The following is a 20,584-nucleotide window of genomic DNA, read 5'->3' on the forward strand; positions in this document are numbered from 1 at the left end:
AACATTGCCATTGGGTATTTCAATTGAATATCTTGCCCAATGACATTGGCTGCTACTAGGATAATATGTATGTATGGAGAGTACTGTAGTACCAATCTATAAGCCAGATCGCGTGTATCGTGTGTCCCCCTCTCTCCCGTGTCCACGGGTCAAAGCTAACGGTAAACCTTAGAACCATGGGACCTTTGGTAAAGGAACCAAATAAAAATAAAACTAAAATGTCAAAACGGGGCGTATCGGAAGGCTGATACTTGCTCAACAGGGAATAGCTTCTTTCCTCTTCTACCCCACACGCGGGTCTCCAGCACGATCAGGACCAACCCCCTGGCTCGATGCCTATGCCACTAAGGCAGTTAGGTATCGGCTCCGTGACGCTGGGAATTCCCGTCCTTTTTACATGGAGAGGTACCTTGGTTCAATGTTACTATCCCGTGTATATTGTATTTGCTATATTTTTTGTCTCTCATTTTTTGGATTGTTTGTGTACGGAATATGATCAATAGAAAATATCAATTCGGCTGAGTGCATAGTGGAACAGCTCTAATTCAAACAAAGGGAGTAATAGGAATAAATAGAACACATAACAGAAATATCACAAATAGACCAAATATAGGAGAGTAGTATAACTACGGAGTATAACATCATATACTAATAATGGAAAAGAAAAGAAAGAAAAGAAAAAACAAAAGTCAATACCATAAATACCCCTGAACGCGGCTCCACTACCACTCCGTGTCTTGTATTACCCCCGTCATCGAGTATTCTATTAATTTATTATCATCGGCACGACCTCTTCTTGTTCCACTCGAGAACCGTTCCTTTCCACTTTCGCTCCTTTATGTTGTAGACGGCGGAGATCTCCAGATTCCGTTCTTATCATGGTGTAGTTTCTCTCTTTCACTTCCCACCATGTCGACCTTTCCACCCCCAATGGCTAAAGCCTGGGACAACGACGACGGCAGTGACCGTCCGTCCACGAACTCGTCCAACGAGCAACCTGAACACGCCGCACATATCCGCTCCAAGTCCATTGCCCACTCCCAAAGCCCTAAGCGTCTCTCTGTCTTTAGCGGTCGTTCAAGAAGCAATACTACCACCTCGACTTCTTCACGCCGCTCACCGGGTTCTTCCATGACCTCCACAGATAGTTCAATTGCTTCTGACGACCGAACCGGCTCGTCATTGGGGCTGCGCTCCGATAAGCAGGACAAGTCCGCCCGGTCCCTTTTGGCGCGGGGAAGCCGCATCCTGCGTCGACAGGGTAGCAAGATCAACATCGTCGCCACGCTGGACGAGGAAGACGAGGCCGATCGTGAGAAGGCCCGGCCTGAAAGGGAGATGTTTGGTCGTCGCGCCCGCCATACCGATCACAGTAAGTGTGCCAGCCACTCAGCTGACAGCTGAAACTCTGGACTCAATTGACCCTCGACAATCGATATAGGCGAGCGTATGAAAAGCATTATTTCCGATCCTTTCGACTTCCACCACTTGACTCATACCAACCCCTCGCAGTTCCAGGCTTTGGATCAAACTCGCGAGAACGATCTCGTCACCGAGTTCTCGGCCATCCGAGCATCCCAACGGCCCCAGACCGATCTGAAAGGTATCCGCGCCGAGGATATTCATTTCCGGAATTTCTCCAGCGATGACCTGCGCTCGCTTGGAACTGCCACCACGGTGGATGTGCCCAGTGTAAGCCCGCCAACTTCTCCAAAAACACACCGGCACCACGCACGCAGAGAATCTCGCGTCAACGAGAACTTCTCGCGGCCAGTTTCCAGATATCCCCGGTCCTGCCCCACCACTCCCCCACCTCCTGCTGTGCCGGAGACCCCCCCACCTGAGACTGCTGAGCCAGCACCCCGTGCCATTGACGAGATTCTGGGCTTGTCCACTGCGATTACATACCCGGAGTGTGTCCAATCAGCGCAGCCAACCCGGTTTTTCAGCCCCGAAGGTGACAGCACCAGGACCTCGTCCATTAGCAGTCACTATGATTTGGAAGATGTTCCCGAGGAAGAGGAAGGAACCCGGTATTGGCACAGCTCTGAATCCAGCATGGGAGGCCCCCATTCTCGCTCAACTTCCCAAATCAGCCCACCTCCAGCCAATACTCAGTCGCTCAACACCAGCGAGCGTCACGCTCCAATGTCGATCGATGTGGCCGAGGAGCTCTCCCGGAAGTTCTCGGAGGCGTTGGGCTCGCCGACTCTGCCTCAAGATCTTCAGGACACGGAAACCCCTCGCGCCCAGGTGGAGGTCACACCACCCGAGCCGATCGCCAGTCTGCACCGATTTTCATACGAGGATGAATTGTATGACTCGTGGGACGCAGACATCGACTACTGCTATGAGCACGCTGCCGAGTCCACCTCCAACTTCGACTGGACTCGCACATCCCTGGACGAAGGACGTCCTCCAGTCGGTGTAGCCAGCAGCGAGGGCCCATGGCTCGCCCCGAGAACCCGACAGCTCCAGCCGAGCCCACTGAGCACCTCCGCCCTACCAACCCCCGACCTGGACCCCAGCCCAGCCCAGTCGATGCCCTCCCACTCAGCCCCCACCCCCGCAACCGCAGACTATGAGGAGGAGTTCATCGTGCGGGACGCAGACTACTTCCATCCCGTCAGTTCCTCGATCCTCCCATCAATGGGGAAACAAATCTCCCACGAACCCTTGTACGAGGAGTACATGACGACTGATGGCGAATCAGACCGCCACTTCCCCTTCTCGCAGGGCATGATGGGCCCCATCTCCCCACGCAGCAGCTTCTCCCCGATAAGCAAGTGCAATTCGCAAGAGAGCCTGATGCTCTCTCGCGCAGCCTCCATCGTGCGCAAGCACCGCTCCTCCGTCTCGACGACGAACAGCGTCCCAGAGCTCATCCACAGCTTGTCCAGCAGCCGCGAGCTCATGCCAACGGACCGCATGACAGCTGGTGAGACACTCACCCGCCCCACATCATCCTCCCACCACCGCCAGACCAAGAGTCTGGCCGAGACACACTTCCTCCAGAATGGCAGCAGCACGAGTCTTGAGGCCGCGGATCTCACCGTGTCGCTCCATGACCGTGCCAAGTCCATTTCAGAGGGTGATTCTCACCCGATCAAATTCGAGGCTCCTTTACCTCCTGTTCCTCCCAGAAACCCCAACCGGAGGAAGGCTCGCTCGCCATCTTACTCTCTCTTCCCAACAACCGCTCATTGAGTGTCACTATCGTTATCATCAACCCCCTATTTTGTGTTGATATTTTCCTTTTTTTTTTCACCCCTTGCATATCTATCTCACATCTCTCGCTTTGTCATCCGATAGACCCCTCCCTCAACCCTCTCTCAACGAGTCCACGATCTGTGTTTTCCTAGTGTCTCTGTTTTTATGTTTAACTTGTCTTGTCTTTGCCTGTGAGCCATATGTTTTTCTTTTTGTGTTCTGTGATGCGTGTTTCAGCTGTGGGCAATCTTTCACCTCGATGCATTTCTCAGCGATAGCGAATTTTTACCGGCCTGGTGTCTTGGAAGGGCGATTTGGGAAAAGAGAAAAAGAGGAAAAGGAAAAGGATCTTTTTGGAAGAATTTTGGAATTCGTTTTTGGGTCATTCGCTAGCCTCTTTTCTTTTGCCTTGTTATAGACTTTGATTCTTATAGAGGAGCTCATTGCTCCAATACCATTCGTTGGCATGACTTTGCAAATATATGTGTAGAGTGAGGAAGAACATGTATAGTTCATCATACTTTGTATTGTTATACGCCTTTTTGTTATAAGATCAGTGCGCTGTCTTTGAAGGTCGGTCGCCGTTGCAACGTCCTTGGGACGAGACTTGAAAACTTGCAAATCTGTGTATATTATCTCCGCTCAGTCAAAGGGACGATATAAATGAAGACACCGTAAGAATGTACTTTAGGAAAGATATTAAGGCTAGTCATGTAGAAAGTCATGCAGAAGGTTGTTTGTTGGAAAGATAAAAATGGAAAGATAAAAATGTGATTGAAATCATTTAGTACAACACATCCAAGCCACGACTGGCACATGTCTTCTGTTTCATCCATCTGATCGCCAAAACCAAGGCCATATATCACCAAAAACTCACAAATTCATAGCTGCCCCATTCCACAGAGCCCAGGAAGGAGGGACATCCCCAGGAATTCGTACCATAGTAGTTTGATATCGCTCGTCTTCGAGGTAGGATAGATTGCGAGAAGTCAAATCTTCGAGCGAGGTATCGGTAAGGGCTTCAAATGTATGTCGAGGACTCGAGTCCACGTATTCCAGGTTTAGTTTCCAAACTTCAGGCTCTTCCCAGTGACTCCATAGGTTAACTCTCCATCGGGGATCGTATGGGCTGAGACCAGCCCCCAGGTTGATGTATCTTGTCATCACTATAGTGATATGACCATTTGGTCTGTTTTCGAACAATTCAATCTCACAGTCGGTATTGCAATGGTCGCAGTTGAAATACTCGTGGGCTGGATATTTATCGAGAGGAATATCCTGCATCCAAAATGACTTTGATTCGTGTTTGCAAATTCGCAAATTTGCGAAGTAATTTTGTTCCGCTTCACAATAGTATCCGTCGTCGATTAGTTGGCGTACATTTCCCATTGACATGATATCCTGAATTCGTAGGTACAAGCTCGGTGGATTAGGGCATATCTGTGCCTCAACCGAAAACAAAGTAGTCGGTCTGAAGACTCTGTCTCCCCAGAGAAAGTCATTTGCTACTTCGGTGAAGGACAGCGCATCTGTGCTAATCCCATATTGAGGACCGCGGTAGAATCGTCTCATAGCAAGGTGAAGATGAGAAAACCGAAGCCTGTAATGAGACCAGATACTAGACTGGTTATGGATAATCATCCACAAACATTCGCGTGGCTTATATTCAGAGGCAGGCGCAAGGCAGTCTAGGGGAGGCGGGTAGATATGTGTCGGGTATGATAGCCCAAAGGGCTCTGATATACGGTTCAAGTCATGAAGGATCAAGCAGTCATCGCAAGTTAAGTATCGTGGGTGATCATATTCGAGTCGATGTAAGAAAGACAACCGGGCCTTTCGTTCCAGGGATCGGTGCTTCGTCCGACTCCCGAATATTGTGAGAAGTCGACGGTTGCAAAGCGAGAAGCAGTAAATATCTTCAAGAGGGAGAACATCTGCTATTGATAGCAATAGCTCAACAGGGAGGATGTCTAGTAAATCCGGTTCTAGAACTTTCGGGATAGGATAGGTAACAGATTTAGGTTCAAGATACTGGTATATATCTCTGGTCCAGGGAGGTATAGTAGGAGTGGTCTTGAGAACTTGGTCGATACCTAGGGGATTTTCTTTCATCGAAAGCAACATCATGTATAGATCCTTGAGTGGGAAATGATTGTAAAATATATGAATGAAGAGATATGAGCAGTTTGGAAGATATAAATGGGAAGAAGAGACTTCCAAAGTTGCAAAGGAATTGATAAATCAGGTCATGAGTAAAGATGATGAGGTTGAAGTCCCGAAGGGGCTTAACACGATATGAAGGTTACGTTTGAACTCTATTAAATCCATATCTATCTACGGAGAACATGAATGGTAGGAGTATATCCATAGAATACACCTATGCATATGCATCTATAAAATGATTTCTTGTATCATACATATTCTCTATTTTAGTCTTTCTGACGTGGAGAGAGAAAGAGGGCTCCGACGTCTGGAAAAGAAAGACAGGTTTGGATATACACACTCTATCCTCTATCACGTAGTTATTGTAACAATAAACATATTCATCGGATATTAGGCGCTTCATGGCTTTCCAAGTCATCTTTATCTCCTATTAAAGATCAACGCCACTTGAGCGCCCTGGAAATGTACAAATACCCTGATGGCTCCCAAGGTCTGAGCCCTGGGGATTCTAACTTGTCGAAGTTTAGTCAGCGGATTTCCGAGGTTGAAACCTTTCAGCCTCGAGAGATTACTGTTCCAACAACCCTTCCAAGGTTCAGGGCTGTTCACCTACATGCCCTCCATCTCATCATGAGGACCGAGCAAACAATAACAGACCCTGACTATACGGGTTCACGATTGAGTCAATACCAAGATTTCGACAATCAAGGCTACACATTTGTACTTGGAAATATCGCGTCTAGAGCTATATGCATACCTAGGTATACTACATAGCTTATGATACAATACAATATAGTGGCGTATGCTTGCCTAAAGCGGTTAGATCAAAATCATATGACCCGCTATCTTATCGCCACCAACTCATCCGTGGACCTCTCATTTCAAATTTCCTTATTCTCTCTTCAAGCCTCTGCTCTACAAACATGGCGTCTCCTTCCTCGCGGGAGCTGGTCAAGCAATCTGCTGGCCAGCTTATGCCTCCTCCTCCGCCCCCAAAGCGAATCAAACGCCCCGCGACCGTCCTTGATGAAGACATCTACACCAACACTTTGTCCCACATTATCGCCCGTGACTTCTTTCCGGGCTTGCTCGAGACACAGATCAAACAAGAGTATCTGGAAGCTCTTGAATCGAAGGACAAAGCATGGATTGCAAGCTCCAAGAAGAAGTTAGCAGGCGTCATGCGCACGCCCACCCCAGGGTCGAATGCAAGGCGAAAGTCAGACTATGCGTCGGTTCCGAGCACACCACAGCATTTCCCGGCCGGACAGCCCGGGGACACTCCGCATGGCTGGGGAGGTGATACCCCCATGTCTGTCGTATCGACTTCCACATCAGCAACTGAAACACCAGACCGGAATATCCCCGACGTATCAAATATGGGACTGATCGCCTTCCAAGCAAAGTATACCAGCGAAGACAACGAGTCCTTCAATAAAGTCCTCGACAAGCAGAATGAGAAGCGACGGGAGAAATATCGCTGGCTTTGGAGCGGGAACAAAATCCCCTCGGCCCGACAAATCGCACACCATCAACAAGAAATCAAGCGCATCACAGCTCAAGGCGGAAACCCACAAATGGGCCTTATTAAACGCGATGAACACGCCCAACCCGCCATAAAAACAGATCTGGATGCCCGCCCCGCAAATCCAGACACATGGAAAAGCCGCCCAGACAACACCCTCATGTTCCTCCCTTCCTCGGTGGAGGATACCCACGAGACACTCCCACAAAAAGCAGAAATTACATCCCGAGCAGGGCCCAAGCGAACTCTCTACCAAAATACCAGACTCCTGGACCCACATGCCGCGGCAGCAGCAGACGCCGCCAGCGCCGTGCCCCCTTCACCCTCACTATCCGCTATCCAAGACGCCATCGCCGGCCGACCACGTCTCAGCGAGTCTGAAGCCGCATCTGCCTTTGCAGGAAGCGAAACCCCGAGGGTTAACGGATACGCCTTTGTCGACGAAGACGAGCCCGAGCCTGAATTCACCTATGGCTCCAGCTCCAGAACCGACGACACGGAAGTCGACTGGCGCCTCCTCGGTCCGACCTCTGAAAAGCCCAATCCTTTCCAACTTGGGGAGACTCGCAAGCGTGAAGCCCTACATCACCGCATGGTCGATCGTGTGGCGCGGAACAAACGGGCTGAAAAGGCCGCCCGTGTTACGAAGACGCCTGTCTCGTTGACGCCGCGCTTTGCTAGTAGCCCTCGGGTGGACTTCGGGCTTCGTTCTACGCCTGGAGCCGGCTCTAGTGTAGGCTCTGTCTCTGGTGGAGGGTATTCACGGGGAAAGATGCTCACGCCTGCAGCGCAAAAGCTGTTGCAGCAGGTTGGGGGAACGCCGAGGTCTGGAGAGAGGAGGTCTGGACTGGGGAATGTTTGGACGCCTACACCGAAGCGAAAGTGATGGTGGTTTATGACTGTACTTTTTTTAATTTTCTAACTGCACGATACCACGGAGTTGATCGACTCCAACGGCGTTTATTTTTTTTGCATATCATTTATCCTCGGAAACAATCATAGATACCGGCAGTGGAGGCACTGTCACTTTTTTAGCCAAGATTTGGCAAGTATGGGCATTATTATAAGAATAGTAGTTCAAGCAAAATAGACCGAGTCCTACTATGTTGTATAGAGTGGGTGGACATCGGGACGAACAGGAACCGCACGAAAACAGTTCTTACCCGGTCCCGGCACTTCTTCGGCCTTGTTCTTCTTATTCTTTATTGCAACGACATGCCTATAAATATTATACATCTTTGCAAAATTGGATCTTTAGAAGCTTAGGTTCAGCCTAGAACTTGTGAGTCTACTCTATATAAATTTCTAAAACATCACTAACGTGGCAACAGGTTCAATCCGAAACTAAATTAGTCTCTATATGACTCAATTGGCGTGTATTTGATTTCGATATCTGGTCTATCAAAATGAGCATCGAGACTCCAGAGAGCAAGACTGCTTCATTGGCATCAACTTCTGCTACTGCATCTGAAAATACCCCCAAGGCCAAGGATATCACTACACCAGCAGAGACACCAACAGCAGAAGAAGAGAAAGAGAAAGGGAAAGACATATCCAAATCTTCCATATACTCCCCAGCAAACCTACTCTCAAGTCTCCTCTCTCCATTCTCTTTCTCGAGCACGTCTTCAGAGTCAACAGCTGCAATATCTTCAAACGACAAAGGGAAAGAAAAAGAGACCACCAAAAGTCCAACTAAAATATCAATCGAAACCCCAACCTCAGACTCAAGTGCACAAGCAACTCCAGAGCCATATTACACCCCGGAAGAAACACCCCTTTACAAAATTCTCTACAAGACCCGTTTAACCAAAACCCGCACAAAACAGCTCCTCCGTGCAGGAGAGCGGGCATACAATGACCCACCACCCCCACCAGGACTGGGTGATTGCTGTGGGAGCTCGTGTGATCCTTGTGTAAGGGATTTGTGGAAGCAAGAGATTGGGATTTGGAGAGAGAGATGGGGGGACTGGGGGGTTGAAGACGGGACAGGTGTTTCGAAAGATGAGAAGAAGATTGAGAAGAAGGAAGTGAAATTGGCGAAGAGGAAAGAGTTAGAATGGTGAATTTTTATCACATATACTGATTGTCTTGTGGTTGTAGAAGTGAAGAGTAGTATGGTCTAACCTTCAATCTCACGCTTGGCTTGTTCCTTCCACTCCTCCCTCCAACGAGACAACGGAGGCCGGCCCTCCAGGATATCGCTAGTGGCCCACAGCATTCTCTTCCGATCTATCTCCTCGGAAACTTCATTATCCGGACACAAAATGTAAAATTTCTTCTCTGCCATTTTCTCCACCATGAAATCAACCACCTGCTCAGATGTCCACGCACCCGCAGGCTTCTCCTTGAAGCTCCCAGTGTGGAAACCAGTATAAGTCCATCCCGGAATCAACAGATGGACACTGACATTCGGAGCCACTTTGTCTAGATCGAAAGACAAATGCTCTGCAATGGATCGTACAGCGGCTTTGGAGGCATTATAGGCAGGGTTACTAGGCGGGTTCGTGATTCCTTGCTTGGAGCCAGTCATCACAATAGCCCGGGCAGCATCTTTGTTCTTGGTAACCATTTTGAGAACAGCAACGATGCCATTCGTGTAGCCCATTGTGTTGATTGCAAAAGTCCTGTCGAAGTATGTCGGATCCTCCCACATCCCCTTGTCTCCAGCTGGAGCTATACCAGCGCCGGCATTGAGTACCAGGAAATCAATACCCTCTGGGAATAGGGACTCGATTTTGGGAACCAACTGTTTCCATGCTTCGAATGATGAGACATCGAGGATATGACTTAAGGTGGTGGTATTGCGTCCGTCGGAAGGGAACTTCGCTGTTGCTTGTGAAAGGGCTGCGGCGTTATTGTCGAGAAGTATCAGGTTCATTCCGTGTGAATAGCATCGTTGCGCGATGGCAAGTCCAATACCCGAAGCGGCTCCTGTGATGAGCGCTGTAGCACCCGTGCGAAAAGTTGTAGGAGGAAGACCGAATTCCATGGCGATGATTGTTGAGATCGAGTAGTTCAACTTGAGGTTTAGTTTTCAAAGAGAATTTATGAAAAAGATTTTGAAAACTAGAGAAAGAGGAAGATATAAAGAAATATAGTCCGCCTGGGTACCTTCGTCGGGGTCAAGGAAAGATATGTAATCAATCAGCGGAGTATATGCGGCAGTTTTGTATTATTTTTGACCGAAAAGAGTAAGAAACTACCGCATGGTGACCCACTTGCGTTGTCATGTCTCAGAACTTCGTTCATACTCGAGATGATGAGGAGCTCAAAGGATATCAAATATCACAAGTATACAATCATATCTATCTACAGCATATACATAACCCCCATAACCACCAGACTAAACACCCAACCCCAAACACCCAACCTCACCCCAAGACTCAAATAATACACAGCCCCAAGATAAGAGCAAGTAATAATACCGTCTGAATTCCGATACCCATAGGAAGAGTTCATCCACGCACCTTCAGGACATCCAAATCCAAGTGCAGACGGACAATTCTTAACAAGGGTATGACAGATATCCTGACAGGGCAGGATCTCTTTATAGGGACCCGGCATGATCTGCTCATCGATGATAGCATTGCGGGATGTATTCGACGCCACAGATTGACGGTACGGACTATCATCTGGCAGAGAAGAGCCATTGATGAAGGCCTGACCTGCGTTCCGAACAGCCAGGTAGCTGGCGGTGTTACTGTAGTCCGCACAGCGGGGGATTGTGACGCCACAGAGCCATTGTTTGTAGGCTTTTGCGCAGTCCTCGCAGTCAACAGCGAGGGAGAACATGGATTCTTCGTTTGTTTCGCATTGGACTTGTTGGAGGGAATAGGTGAAATTTTGGTAGAAGGCGGTGGCGTAGTCGTCGTAGATTGTGCGGAGCTTGTCGACACTTAGTTTAGGATTTGAGGGGACTGCGTATGCGACTTCTGAGCAGAAGGTTAGGTTGAATAGCACGGCGCAATTGTCGTCTGGAGTATGGTTAGATGGGACTGAATTTTTTTGGTAGGGGTTGTTTGGGTTTGCTCACCTGTTTTGGTCGTGAAATTCATCGGTTGCCATACCTGGCCGCCGCCGCCAATGATGCCATTCCCGGACGCGGTCGAATTGCCCACCATTGCTAGAAGACCGCTGTACGAAGAACTCTGGTTCAGTCCAGTAATGTAAAATTGTTCCTTGGGCTTATTCCCAAGTCCACGATTGGTCATGCCAACCTCGGTTGAACTACTGATTCGGCCAACCTGCGAAAGTGTATCGAGAGCGCAGAACGATTTCTCCAAGCCCTCCAATACTGTATCGTTGATGTTGTGGGCAAACATGGTATACGGAGGGACGATATTCATCCACTGCTTGTAATTTGTGGAATTTTTCGCAGACTGGGTCAGGTTGTTCGTCACGAGCAACGCGGCTGACACGTCCGCGTCGATGAAGAACAGATTTGGTGTATCGTCCACGATGTTGTGGAAAAAGGCATCGATAGATGCTGCGATCTGGTACGTGTAACTTCCCGTGTATTCTGTTGAATTAGGCGCTGCGACACCGAGGAAGACGTCGCTGTCCGTGTCTACGGTGATGCCCACATATCCACCAGCGGCAGTGTATATATCCTGCAGCGAGTCGTCTTTGCCCGGTCCTGGCTGCTGCAGTTCCTCCGAAGTCGACACATACAATTGCAGCTGCGGGAATCCGCCTTGTGAATTTGTTTTGTTGGTATATGGTTTCTGGCAGGTCGTGAGCGACAAGTAGACTGTCGTCGTCGCTCGCTTCGAGAAGTCCCTGTCTCGTTTCCGTAGCTCATTGCTCGGGTCACCGTCATCTGCCTCCGTAGCATTTATGTATGCAGGAAGACCGGGGCCTGCGGTGTCGTGTTTGCCGTTCACCACTGATTTGGGTAGGTAGAACCAGTGGACACCGCCGATCGCGAGCGCCCCAGGCTCCGCGAACTGATTGTTGCCCAATGCTTTCGCGGCATTAGGGTATCTACGAACGAGGTCCAGCCCATTTGACTCGCCATCTTCGTCGACACTGTCACGAAGTTCTAGCCCATTGAACGAGTCCAGCGCAAATGGGAGTCCTGCCCCGTCGCTGATAACCACCCCTGGGAGGTTTAAGGTGTTCTCTGTGTCCGGACCATCGAGGGCATCGGCATAAGCGACCGAGTCGCAGGCGAGTGCAAAAAAAAGGAAGATTGCGCTAATCGTTGCAGTAAGATAGCACTGCAGCGCGTTGTATTGGCGTCGCATGGAAAGACGGAGGGGACGGTGTCGCTGCACAGCCAATGGGCAGAATTTGAGTTGACGGGTAAAGATATCACGGGCAAGCGGTGGTATACACCAGCTGTAAACCTCTTCCTGGAGGTAAAATCAGCGGCTGCATGTAGTCGACGTGAGCGTTGTTTGGATGAGGCCGGCTATCGTGGAAAATGTTGGTCTTATCAAATTTGCTGCCTTGCTGCCTTATTCAGAACATAACTACAACTTGTAGGACGGCATGTACCTACCTCCCTCAACGCGAATTCTTCTTAGTTCAAAATGCTGGCACTTGTTGGAAAGTCTACAAGAGGACTTCATTGTCTCAGGCTCTCACTTACTGGTGTTGCACCTAAATTACGTTGCTCTTTGATGAGAGCCATGACATCGGCTGCACCTTCCCTGCTCCTCGTAATTTAGTTCCTATGGCTTGTTTCTTCCACGCAACAAGAGAGCACTCTATTTCATAGTAGTTCTCTAGGTTTCGTCTCTCTCGGTATGGTTCCACTTTGGGCGTTACATATGATAAAGGTGCATACTCGAAAAATCCTTCTATTTCGCTTGTGGGGATTATCCTGGCGTTGATTCTGATGATGTTCCATATGGCTGGGCTGTTCATGACAGTGCTCTATGCGAGCTAGTTTCCCCATTGGACCAATGCGTTCAACGCGTTCAGCTTGTTGGGACCGGGTGGTTCAATTAGCGAACATGTTCCGCTCTGGGTATGTAAGAGTGACGATGAGGTTAACATCTTAGATACGCCACCTAGTCTAGTTGGTCATGCACTTGATCGTTGTCAGGACGGGAAAGTGGGCAGCGTGGAACTTGGAGGACCGAGGCCTTCGAGGAAGCATATGGTGTATGAGTACGGGCGACTAAATATGCCACCGGTTCATAACTCTCTCAGTTGTTAATATTGCCAGGCAGTAATTTAGATCCACTCTCACTTCACAAGTATGCGAAGGTGTATCCCACCCAGGGCCCAGAAACTAATTATTTATTAGTAATATTAAAGCCTTCTGTTCTTAGAGTTATGATGATCTGCATATCGGAAAGGCTAATTTGGAAGATAACCGTCTTCAGTCTTGAATATAAAGCTTTATTTGTAGTTACGTATAAAAATAGTCGCCCGCGTTTGGGGCCTTAAAATGTCTCTTTAGTAAGTCTTTCTAGCTGGTCTTTTAGCATGTCTTTTAAGATGTCTTTTTAGTTAGTCTGTTTAAATGTATGCGAAGGCGGGGGAAAAGACATACTTTGGGCAAGAGATTTTTCTGTGTATAACCAGGTATAACCAGGGGAGTAGTTAGTATATGCTTCAAGAAGGCGGTGATGAAAGAGATGATGAGGAGTTATGAGCCGGTGGCATATTTAGTCGCCCGTACTTGCGTACAACGATTGCCTTTAAGTATGGATATGGTGTACGAGACATATGATGAATCAGCTGCAAGGTCTCGAAAGCCAGTCAAAGACTAAAATAGGAAGCTTCCTAGGGATACCAGTATGAGGTTGAATGATTCTAATTCTCTTTGGCTGGAATAGCAGTTCACATAAATTTCAGTGAAGTTACACTCCGGTCATTTGGAAGAATCTGAAAATGGTATGCTATTGAATAGATGCTGCGATTTAAAAACAACGAGAAAAATGGATGAAATAGATGATGACAAACGAAGTAACATTCAAAATTCAAAATAACAAAACAAAGGCAAGGAAAGATAGCAAGTCAACATAATCAACAATAAAAAAAATCAAACCAGCCTCTGCCAGCGAGCTATGGCAATGCTCACAACAACAATACCCCCCATCACCCCAAGAATCCCGAACCACCACGCCAATCCTTCTGTGTGAGCGCCGGGAACTTCTACGTTCATACCGAACAGACCACAGATCAGATTCATGGGGACGAGAATTGTGGCAATCAGAGTGACTTTGCTGAGGACCTTGTTGACGTGGTTTCCCAACACCAAGTTGGTAACATTCAGCTGAGCCAAGTAATTGGTATGAGACCGGCTGAGCATTTTTTCGAAATGCGCCAAGTTCGACATCATGGTCACGACGTGATCCTGGATATCACCCAGGTAAAGACCAATATCACCACGGGGAGTAACCGAGTATTGCTCGTTACAGCGCTTGGAGAACCCACGAATGACATCGGCCTTGCCGCCTAGCAGACGCATCAAGCTCATGACCTTCTTGCGCAGGCCTCCAATGCGAGGGAGGAATGATTCAAAATCGTCGACTCGGGCAATGAATACATGGTCTTCGATCGCCTCGGACTCCAATTCCACATCTCGAATCACAGGGCCGAAGCTATCTACGATGTCGTCGATCATCGCGTAACATATCCAGTCACTGCTGAGAGACACATAGTCTCGTAGCTTTCCAATACGTTTCCGAACATTGTGTGCGTGAGGGTTCTCCTCAAAGGAGAAAGTGAGAACACCGTCACGGAAGACAACCATGTAGAAATTGACAGGCTCGAGGAATTCCTCGCTGGTTTTGTCCATTTGGAAGAAGGTCCGGAAACAGACAAAGTAGTACTGTTTGAACAGTTCGACCTTCTCGCGGGCTTCCTGGGTTTGAATATCCTCCGTTGTCAGCGGGTGAATAGAGAAAGCCCGGGAGATAGCTCCCAATTCTTCGTCGGTGGGGTTGACCACATCCAACCACCACACACCTCCCTCAGGTCCAAGCTCGAAAAGGTCTCGGAAGGTTTCGCCAGGGAGTACCAGATCTCCCAAATCAGCAGCATGCACTGTGCTTTGAGACTCGGACGAAAAGAATCCAAAGCGAGAGCGCTGGTTTGTATTCTGGAGTGGTTTAGCCCGCTCCTTTTCGTTTGTAGCCTCGGCGTCCTTCTTTTCATCTTCACTCAGTGAATCAGACGAGCCGGTCTTTTTAAGTGCATCGATCTCCGAGCTTTCGGCACCAGGGCGGAGGTCGTAAAAGACGCGGGGCCTCTTGCTCTGCGAGCTCATGCTGTGCTTGCGGCGATCATCGCCGATTTTGGTGCTCGGATTCAGAGCCACAAACTCCTCGAGTTCCTCGTAATCGATGACGGGAATACGGCCTGGCTCGTCGAAGCAAGCCTCCTCTGCCGTGTCGAATGGCACATCACCCAACTGAGGGCGAATAACACTGGCGTTGCTGAAAGTTGGGCGCCGGTTGTGGGTGCCACCCGAAACGGTGCGGTGCAGGATGGCTTCTAGGTCGGGAGGCGCATGGCTATCCAGGGTATTGGCGCGCTCACGGCGACGCGGGTCGGCAAAAGCCTCAACTGAATTGGGAGGAGAGGATGATCGAGCGGATACGGACGAGGCGCAAGAAGCGTTAGCGAGATCCGGGTTCACAATGCTGATGCGACGAGGGGTCTGGTAGGTGCCGTTATGGTCGATTGAGAATCGTCGACCGAGTCCATTCAACTCATTCAGCGAACGATCGTCTTCCGCGGAATTTTCAAAGTCTCGGGGAATTGGACCGTCTCTTCGGGCATCTTGTGGACTGAGCAAGTCTGGACGGTCGATCATTTCAGGACCTTGAGTAGTATCGCGCGGGCTGCAAGAACGCTCGACCGGAGCCTCAATGCGTGGAGGCGTCTGCATCTGGAGGCGGTGATCATCCAGTTCGGGTACCGGGGTGCTGTACCTAGTCAGGTACGTGTACCTCTCGGATCTGGGAGACTCGGACATGGTGAGCTCTCCGTATTTGGAAATTCGACGAAAGTGATTAGGGCGCCAGATTGGCAGATTTTTGTGGGAAGTTTGAGTTTAGTTATGTTTGCTCTTTGATAGCACGACGGCCGGAGCAGACGCAAGCCGGTAAGAGGTTCGTTCAAGGGTGACGGCCCTCCATCCATAAGCCAGACCCTTCACGGGGGTCTGGCGTTACCGACTAACGTCTGACGGCCACAATAAAGACTTTCCTGAAACCCAGTTAGGGAGGTCTGGTGTCGCCCCCGCCAAAGACCCGGAACTTGGGGCCTGCAAGAGGGTGAAGGAGAGAGGCCTTGGTGTAGCGAAGTCCCGCCAACTTGAAGAAGTGGGAGGATGAGGAGCTTGGTGGCTCCAGGGTTGCTGTTAGACGAGAAGCGCGAACGGTTCGCAGGCAAGTTCAATGACAATTGATGTTCAAATTCGAGTTCTCGAGCTTTGCCAGAGATCAAATCAAATGAAAATTCTAGTTCAAAATCACAAAAAAGTTGGGAGTCAACTTTAGTGGGAAAAGTGGGAAGAGTGGGAAAAAGGTATAAAACGAAGTGGCAAAGACCAAATGGAGTCGATGATGCCGAGGTGGTTCCGGAAGCCGCCCACAGAGTCACCACGGGATATCAAAAAGACTTGCGATAGGGATCTTTAATGTAAAGCACCTCAGGGGGCTACAGTTATAGGAGAAAATAAGAAAAATAGTGGGGGGGCTAGAACTAATATGTCCGAGAAAAAGGGAGAGACAAAGCTCAGTGGAAAAAAATTTGCAAGCGGGTACCCCCCGTTTTAGCAGATAAAGGACTAAAAATGACCTATACTAGTAAAAGAGTAAAAGAGGAGTATAAAATAGCCTATTCTTGACTAGACCACGGAGTAATTTGCCTGCCGATGCAGAAGTATCGCTTTGAGGCATTTTTGTGCCGAATGTCGTCTTTGCAGCTTTGACCTTTTACATTCCCCCCTAGTCATATACAACATACAACATACTACATAATCTAAGCGCCGTTGGAGCTTTGTCGCCCTCGGCTTTGTTGATATCTTCAGGTTAGGCAGACGCAATAATATCAGTCTAGAGCAACTTATCTCGGTGAAAATGCTTTCTTTTTCTGATGGTTCACCTTTTCTATGTGGAACATCCATGGATGTTCATTAATGTAAAACTCCGGAGTATAGAGTGAAGAAACACCTATAATGTATACAATCGGATCTGACATCTATGCCACAAATCAAATCAAATCATATCAAATCAAATCAAATTAAACGCAAAGATATCCAATGAGTCGATACAAGAAGAAAGTCTCCACTTCTTCCGACGTCGGCCAAATTTTTTGGTGTGCCAAGAGTTTCAGAGTCACATCCCGGACTATCAAGCGATCTTGTACACTTTGTGTGTTTGGACCCTTGTAACACACATATACCTCTATCATGACTTCCTTTGTGATCAGCATCCCTTGCTCCTCTGCCAACATTGGCCCTGGCTTCGATGTGATCGGCCTGGCATTGTCCCTTCACTTGGATCTCCACGTCACCGTCGAGGCCAAACCCTCATCCCAGCTCCCTTTCAACTGCGCCATCACCTATGAGGACCAAAGCAAGAGTGTTGAGCAGATCAGTCTCGACCCAGAAGTCAATCTGATCACCCGTGTAGCCCTGTATGTCCTCAGATGCCATGATCAGCGGGCCTTCCCCGTTGAAACCAAGGTGCATATCGTCAACCCCATCCCGTTAGGCCGGGGTCTGGGTTCCTCTGGTACTGCTGTGGTCGCCGGTGTCATGCTGGGCAATGAGGTGGGTAAGCTGGGTTTGAGCAAGGAACGGTTACTCGATTATTGTTTGATGATTGGTAGGTTGGAGTGTTTTATGTGCCCCTCATTTGAGTCTCCGGAGCAAAAATATATATGAGTCGTATGTCGTACATCTTACTAACGCATACGAACAGAGCGGCACCCGGATAACGTGGCTGCTTCCCTCTTCGGTGGATTCGTGGGCACCTATCTGAATGAGCTTAAGCCCGAGGATGTGGCACGCAAAGAGATCCCCCTCAGTGAAGTCCTGCCTGCTCCGGCAGGTGGTGTGGACACCGGTATCAGACCCCCCGCACCACCCATGGCCATTGGTCATTACAGGAAGTTCAATTGGGCTCCAGAGATCAAGGCCATTGCCATTATCCCTGACTTTGTGGTTCCTACTGCCAATGCTCGTAATGTACTCCCAGAGACTTACTCGAGGGCGGACGTGGTATGTGAATGTTCCGATTTGATTAACTGTCCGATCTTAGACTAATCTCCGACTAGGTCTTCAATCTCCAGCGCGCTGCACTCCTCCCCGCGGCCTTGGGAAGCTCCCCGCCGGATCCTGAGATGATCTTCCTCGCTATGCAGGATAAAGTGCACCAACCATACCGCAAGACGTTGATCCCAGGATTGACTGAGATTCTTCAATTCATGACCCCTGCCACGCAACCCGGTCTGCTGGGAATCTGTCTCTCCGGTGCAGGACCTACCATCCTAGCACTGGCCACGGATCGCTTCACCGAGATTGCTGACCGCATTATCGCACAGTTCGCTTCCAATGATATCTCTTGCCAATGGAAGCTGCTGGAGCCTGCACAGGATGGCGCAACTGTCACCTATAACTAAATGCCGGCGCTTTTTCTGTCGTCATAACACGACCGCTGCCTGCGAGTCAGCGGTTCGCCGTGCTTGACATACAGGCACGCAGCATTGGAGCATTGGGACTCGAGGGGAGCTCGTATTTGGTTGGATATGGGAAGGAAGATTTCTTCCCTAACCGCCACATGGGTCATGCAAGATCTCGTTCTCACCGCTCCTTGCTTCTCGCATAGAAGGGTGCATGTGAGCCTTCCGACACGGCAAGTTGGTTTCGGATTAAGTTTGGATTTACAGGGTCTTGTACACTAGTACACGATCATAGGCCGAGGTTCTTGAGGCCGGCTTCTCATCGGCAGCGCTCCAACTCGGGTGGACCGTCTGTTTTTGGTTCTAGAGATAGATGGCAGATGACATCGAATGAAATCATGATCAAACACATAATGATTAAAGTTTAATATCGGGTCAATTTCTCAAGGAGCAACCCCATTTGGAATTAACATTATGTTGCAGGTTGTACTTCGTACTTCGCACTTAGTTAACTAACATGAATGTCGTGTACAATGTAGAGATAAAGGCGGTCCGAGGTGGCAGAAATCAAATGACACCATTGCGATAAGCCGTCGTGCATCGATCAAGGGATCCTCGAACCCAGCCAGTTGACCTCGAATCTGATTAAATTGTTTCAATCATGGATGAATTACTCGCCCCTATTCAGGATGCCATTGAAGGCCAAATTGTACGCCCCGCCGGACCGTCTCCATTCATTGTTATTGCTCTGCGCGGACGATCCAAGCTAACAAGATCTCGATAACAGGACTTTCACGGCCAACGTCTAGCAGAGCTACTGTCGACCATCTTGCTGGTTATCTCGGGGGTATGTTGCACGGATATTGAGTCTTCTGTTACCAGAGCTAACGATTATCTGCTCCAGGCCGCTAGTTTCATCGTCGGATACATCTACAAGGACATCCACCTTATGTTATGGACTGGTTTGGCGGGCACACTGTTTACAGCTTTCGTCGTTGTCCCACCCTGGCCGGTATACAACCGTAACCCAGAGAAATGGCTGGGCTCACCAAGCGCGAGAGCAACTCCGGGTATAACTGTGGACGGGGTGAAGGTGCAATAGGCTATTGTTGAGAAATTGTCAAGCGTAGTAATCATTGGAAGCATTTGGGCAGCACTTTCTTGTCTGCTACGGAATATGAGAATGGGAAACTATGGAGCCGGCTCGAGATATCAATCGTCCGAACGCCCAAACCCTAGGCCGTCGTAAAGATTCAGAAGCGTCTTTGAAAAAAAAAAAAGTTATAGCCATTGAGCATGCGGCATCAGCCAGAAATCGTGAATTTGTATCGTGTAGTGTCTTTGAAACCCCCGGTGCCCCCTCTTTACCGGCCATACTTTTGGAACTCCCAGTCTCGGTTGTCTAGCGGGCAAACTTGGCGGGTCTTCAGCCATCTCGATATACAGTGGAAGTGGAATGCGTGCTATAGAAATAGGAATGATTAGCCTATGGTCATATGGTCGGATGGGGTGGATGCGGGGTTCCTCACGTTGCAGATACCCCAGGCAACAGTGCACTCTTCCGTTGTTGATGATCCTTGGTTGGCCTGGCATTCGATGCCTGTTTCGTCGGTCGGTCAGCTTGTAAGATAAGAGAGCTTTGAAGGGTAGTTTCAACGTACACAAGTCCATGATGTGGTTTCGGCAAATGGCACAGTTGTCAACGACGATATCCCAAGCCCACAGGGCAACAGCGTTCCACTTAACAATGACAAGTCAGTATCATAAGTCGCTGCGAACAGTAGGTCCTTGTGTACCTTCTTGACCTCGAACTTCTTCTTGTCGGCATTATCGGAGCCCTTGGCCACGGCCTTGCCCTTGGAGGAGCCAGTAGCGGCTTCCTTCATCTCCACGTCTGCCATATTGAGGTTCTCGTCGGAATTTGGATGGTGTCGGTTTGAAATGCTTGGCGCGAGACAACAGAAGCTAGCTGGGGTGGGGGGATCAGAACTGTGACTGACGTAAGTGAGGCTCCGATGTCTAACTAGGTTGGGGCGGTGATGGGCTGTGATTGTAAGGTAAAGAGTCAAGATAGAACGAATTAGGTACCTT

At 49.1% G+C, this 20,584-nt stretch overlaps 9 protein-coding genes across 9 annotated transcripts; 5 read left to right on the plus strand and 4 right to left on the minus strand.

The window, feature by feature from the left end:
* Positions 1 to 909: 909 nt before the first annotated feature.
* On the plus strand, positions 910 to 3,207 carry PEX2_102590 (uncharacterized protein; the record flags this gene model as incomplete). Its single annotated transcript, XM_016747529.1, has 2 exons — positions 910 to 1,372; positions 1,442 to 3,207. 2 exons carry the CDS (start codon positions 910 to 912, stop codon positions 3,205 to 3,207), a joined length of 2,229 nt encoding a protein of 742 aa, XP_016602077.1.
* Positions 3,208 to 4,083: 876 nt separating this feature from the next.
* PEX2_102600 (uncharacterized protein) lies at positions 4,084 to 5,334 on the minus strand (the record flags this gene model as incomplete). The annotated part of the gene is made up of 1 exon (XM_016747530.1): positions 4,084 to 5,334. The coding sequence occupies one exon, from the start codon at positions 5,332 to 5,334 to the stop codon at positions 4,084 to 4,086; it is 1,251 nt and encodes a 416-aa protein (XP_016602078.1).
* Positions 5,335 to 6,296: 962 nt separating this feature from the next.
* Positions 6,297 to 7,784, plus strand: PEX2_102610 (splicing factor ESS-2 family protein; the record flags this gene model as incomplete). The annotated part of the gene is made up of 1 exon (XM_016747531.1): positions 6,297 to 7,784. The coding sequence occupies one exon, from the start codon at positions 6,297 to 6,299 to the stop codon at positions 7,782 to 7,784; it is 1,488 nt and encodes a 495-aa protein (XP_016602079.1).
* Positions 7,785 to 8,304: 520 nt separating this feature from the next.
* PEX2_102620 (uncharacterized protein) lies at positions 8,305 to 8,964 on the plus strand (the record flags this gene model as incomplete). The annotated part of the gene is made up of 1 exon (XM_016747532.1): positions 8,305 to 8,964. The coding sequence occupies one exon, from the start codon at positions 8,305 to 8,307 to the stop codon at positions 8,962 to 8,964; it is 660 nt and encodes a 219-aa protein (XP_016602080.1).
* Positions 8,965 to 9,020: 56 nt separating this feature from the next.
* PEX2_102630 (Short-chain dehydrogenase/reductase SDR) lies at positions 9,021 to 12,147 on the minus strand (the record flags this gene model as incomplete). The annotated part of the gene is made up of 3 exons (XM_016747533.1): positions 9,021 to 9,920; positions 10,277 to 10,875; positions 10,935 to 12,147. 3 exons carry the CDS (start codon positions 12,145 to 12,147, stop codon positions 9,021 to 9,023), a joined length of 2,712 nt encoding a protein of 903 aa, XP_016602081.1.
* Positions 12,148 to 13,898: 1,751 nt separating this feature from the next.
* Positions 13,899 to 15,839, minus strand: PEX2_102640 (magnesium transporter CorA family protein; the record flags this gene model as incomplete). Its single annotated transcript, XM_016747534.1, has 1 exon — positions 13,899 to 15,839. One exon carries the CDS (start codon positions 15,837 to 15,839, stop codon positions 13,899 to 13,901), a length of 1,941 nt encoding a protein of 646 aa, XP_016602082.1.
* A 1,440-nt stretch (positions 15,840 to 17,279) lies between these two features.
* Positions 17,280 to 18,493, plus strand: PEX2_102650 (homoserine kinase; the record flags this gene model as incomplete). The annotated part of the gene is made up of 3 exons (XM_016747535.1): positions 17,280 to 17,646; positions 17,794 to 18,092; positions 18,149 to 18,493. The coding sequence occupies 3 exons, from the start codon at positions 17,280 to 17,282 to the stop codon at positions 18,491 to 18,493; spliced, it is 1,011 nt and encodes a 336-aa protein (XP_016602083.1).
* Positions 18,494 to 19,154: 661 nt separating this feature from the next.
* On the plus strand, positions 19,155 to 19,595 carry PEX2_102660 (signal peptidase complex subunit 1; the record flags this gene model as incomplete). Its single annotated transcript, XM_016747536.1, has 3 exons — positions 19,155 to 19,202; positions 19,281 to 19,340; positions 19,398 to 19,595. The coding sequence occupies 3 exons, from the start codon at positions 19,155 to 19,157 to the stop codon at positions 19,593 to 19,595; spliced, it is 306 nt and encodes a 101-aa protein (XP_016602084.1).
* A 379-nt stretch (positions 19,596 to 19,974) lies between these two features.
* On the minus strand, positions 19,975 to 20,394 carry PEX2_102670 (SCF ubiquitin ligase complex subunit HRT1; the record flags this gene model as incomplete). Its single annotated transcript, XM_016747537.1, has 3 exons — positions 19,975 to 20,093; positions 20,155 to 20,233; positions 20,290 to 20,394. The coding sequence occupies 3 exons, from the start codon at positions 20,392 to 20,394 to the stop codon at positions 19,975 to 19,977; spliced, it is 303 nt and encodes a 100-aa protein (XP_016602085.1).
* Positions 20,395 to 20,584: the final 190 nt, after the last annotated feature.

Source organism: Penicillium expansum, assembly GCF_000769745.1.
Source record: "Penicillium expansum strain MD-8 chromosome Unknown contig359, whole genome shotgun sequence".
Lineage (NCBI taxonomy): Eukaryota > Fungi > Ascomycota > Eurotiomycetes > Eurotiales > Aspergillaceae > Penicillium > Penicillium expansum.